This window comes from Lactuca sativa, chromosome 2 (genome assembly GCF_002870075.4).
Source record: "Lactuca sativa cultivar Salinas chromosome 2, Lsat_Salinas_v11, whole genome shotgun sequence".
NCBI lineage: Eukaryota > Viridiplantae > Streptophyta > Magnoliopsida > Asterales > Asteraceae > Lactuca > Lactuca sativa.
The window spans coordinates 154,151,718-154,154,108 of record NC_056624.2 but is presented as its reverse complement, the minus strand read 5'-3'; the positions used below and the strand labels follow the sequence as shown (position 1 = coordinate 154,154,108).

Genomic DNA, 2,391 nt, shown 5'->3' with positions numbered 1-2,391 from the left:
TGTAGTACTATGAAATCATATTGATATGTGTATGTATTTATTATTTGGTGATCTCGACATTTAAAATTTAGTTGTTGTGATCTCGACCGAAATACAATGTGAAAATGAAATTTAGTCGCCACCCGTTACTTCTCTTCACCCCGGAATGGTATCGATCACTAAGAAATCATAGCGGCTCACCAGAAAACACGCATCAACCGAAATCAACGAATTGTAGAGTTAATTGCAGAAAATATGAGAAGAACGAATGTATACGTCTTGATTATAGAAGATTCTTCCGTACAAGAAGGACCAAGAAGAAATAGAGAGAACATTTTTCTACTAAAACCGGAACTCAAAGTGTTTACAAAACCTATAGATATGCATATATACTAGTCAAAGTCAGGTCATCTTTTAGACAAAATTGCAAGTTTGGTCCTTGTGGTATGTCAAAAATTGGATGTTTGGTCCAAAAAGTTTTGGGGTTGCACTGGTGGTCCAAAAGCTTTGATTTTTTTGTGGAATTGGTCCAAAGGCTTAACAGCCGTCTACCCCCTCCGTCTGTGTGAGGGTATTTTTGTCAATTCACGCCCATTCCTTTGATATCTTATTAAATTAAACCCCCCTAACGTCTACTCTCCTTATTAATAGATCGAACGTGTGTTTCATCTTTTCCCTAAATAGATATCTCCTCCTGCTAAAATCAAAATCGTGTCTTCCAAACTCAAAATCAACAATGGTGAGGTGTTTCTGTGGTCAAATGGCGATAGTGCGAACGGCTTGGACTGATAAGAACCCTGGTCGACGTTTTTGGGGATGCCCTAAAGAGGTTAGTATTCGTGCGGTTGGTTATGAAGATTTTTCACTGATCACTCAATTCCTTCTTATATTTTGCTAGGATTCGACATGTGGGTTTGTGGGATGGATCGACCCTCAAATGTGTGAACGATCAAAATCAATAATACCTGGGTTGCTGAGATCAATCAACAAGCTAAAGACTGAAGTTGGAAAATTGAAGGAAGAAAATCAAATGTTCAAGTATGATATTGGAAAAATAAAGGAAGAAAAATCAAAACTAAAGTTGTACCTGATATGTAGCTGGGTTTTTTTGGGTTTGTCTTAGACATATCTATGAAAACATGAGGAAGAGATGGAGAACTACTGAGTACAAAGAAAAGTTATGGAACTGTGCCAAAGCCACAATAGTGCAAGAATTCAATCGTTCGATGAAAGAGTTTAGTGAATATGACATAGAAGCTTATGAATGGTTGAAGAAGATCCCACCACTACACTGGACTAGAAGCCATTTCACAGGTAGACAACTCTCAATTCAGTGCTAAGTTACACAAATTTGTTGTATGCTGTTCTAAATTACAATTGTCTTGCAGGTAGACCAATCACAAACATGCTTTTAAATAACCTATGTGAAGTGTTTAACAGTAAACTGATAGAAGGTAGGGATAAACCAATAATCACATGCTTAGAGTACATTCGGGAGTACATGATGAAGAGGATTTGCAATGTGATAAATGTTCAACAGAAGTGTGTAGGTCCATTGCCTCCAACAGCAACAAAGATCATGGAAACAAACGCAACAAATGCTTCTACTACATAGCCAGGTGGAATTCCTCAGACAAGTACGAAGTACAAGGACCATGGCAAGATCAACATGTTGTTGACATGGGCCAAAGGGTATGCAGCTGTAGGAAATGGGAATTAACAGGAATTCCTTGTAGGCATGTGATTGCAGTCTTATTTGATAAAGCTGACAATGGTGAGGATGTGGGTGAACTTTACACTTATGTACACAAGGTGCATTGGCTTGAAACCTGGAAAGAGGCTTATTCCTACAAGGTAGAACCAATCAAAGGTCGTATCATGTGGCATGTTAGTGATTGTCCAATAAAGATCAACCCTCCTCCACATCGTAATCAGCCTGGTAGGCCCAAGAAGAAGAGGCAAAGATCTATGGAGGAAAAATCTCAAAGTCAGGCTCAAAGTCAGAGCCAAACTCAAAGTCAAAGTCAAACAATTGGTGCTAGTGGTATAGATGGTCATGGTCCAGGGGGCAGTGGAAAACTCACAAGGAAGTTCATTATTGTCACTTGTAGCAAGTGTAAAAACAAGGGACATAAAGCAAGAACATGTAAGGGGCAAGGAGGAAATTGATGTGTTGTCTTGTTGGATTAAGATTATGTAATGTGTTACTTTTGGGAACCATTGTGTTGTTCTTTTGGGTGTCTGTTTTATGGTTTTGATGTTTTTTGGACAACTTTACCCTCCGTTTAGAATGATATTTTTTTTGGTCATGTAACAAGAATTTGGTATGTGCAAACAATGGTTATTAACTTTGGATGTTCTTTTGTTTATGCATCATTGTCCTTTACTTTTTAGCATCTTTATGTTACTATT

At 38.0% G+C, this 2,391-nt stretch overlaps 2 protein-coding genes across 2 annotated transcripts; both read left to right on the top strand.

Moving 5' to 3' along the window:
- Positions 1–713: 713 nt before the first annotated feature.
- Positions 714–1,102, top strand: LOC122196740 (uncharacterized). The gene is made up of 2 exons (XM_042899855.2): positions 714–808; positions 878–1,102. Exons 1-2 carry the CDS (start codon positions 716–718, stop codon positions 1,100–1,102), a joined length of 318 nt encoding a protein of 105 aa, XP_042755789.2. The 5' UTR covers positions 714–715.
- Positions 1,103–1,118: 16 nt separating this feature from the next.
- Positions 1,119–2,148, top strand: LOC111899724 (uncharacterized). The gene is made up of 3 exons (XM_052768958.1): positions 1,119–1,293; positions 1,368–1,433; positions 1,520–2,148. Exons 1-3 carry the CDS (start codon positions 1,119–1,121, stop codon positions 2,146–2,148), a joined length of 870 nt encoding a protein of 289 aa, XP_052624918.1.
- The last annotated feature ends 243 nt before the right edge of the window (positions 2,149–2,391 follow it).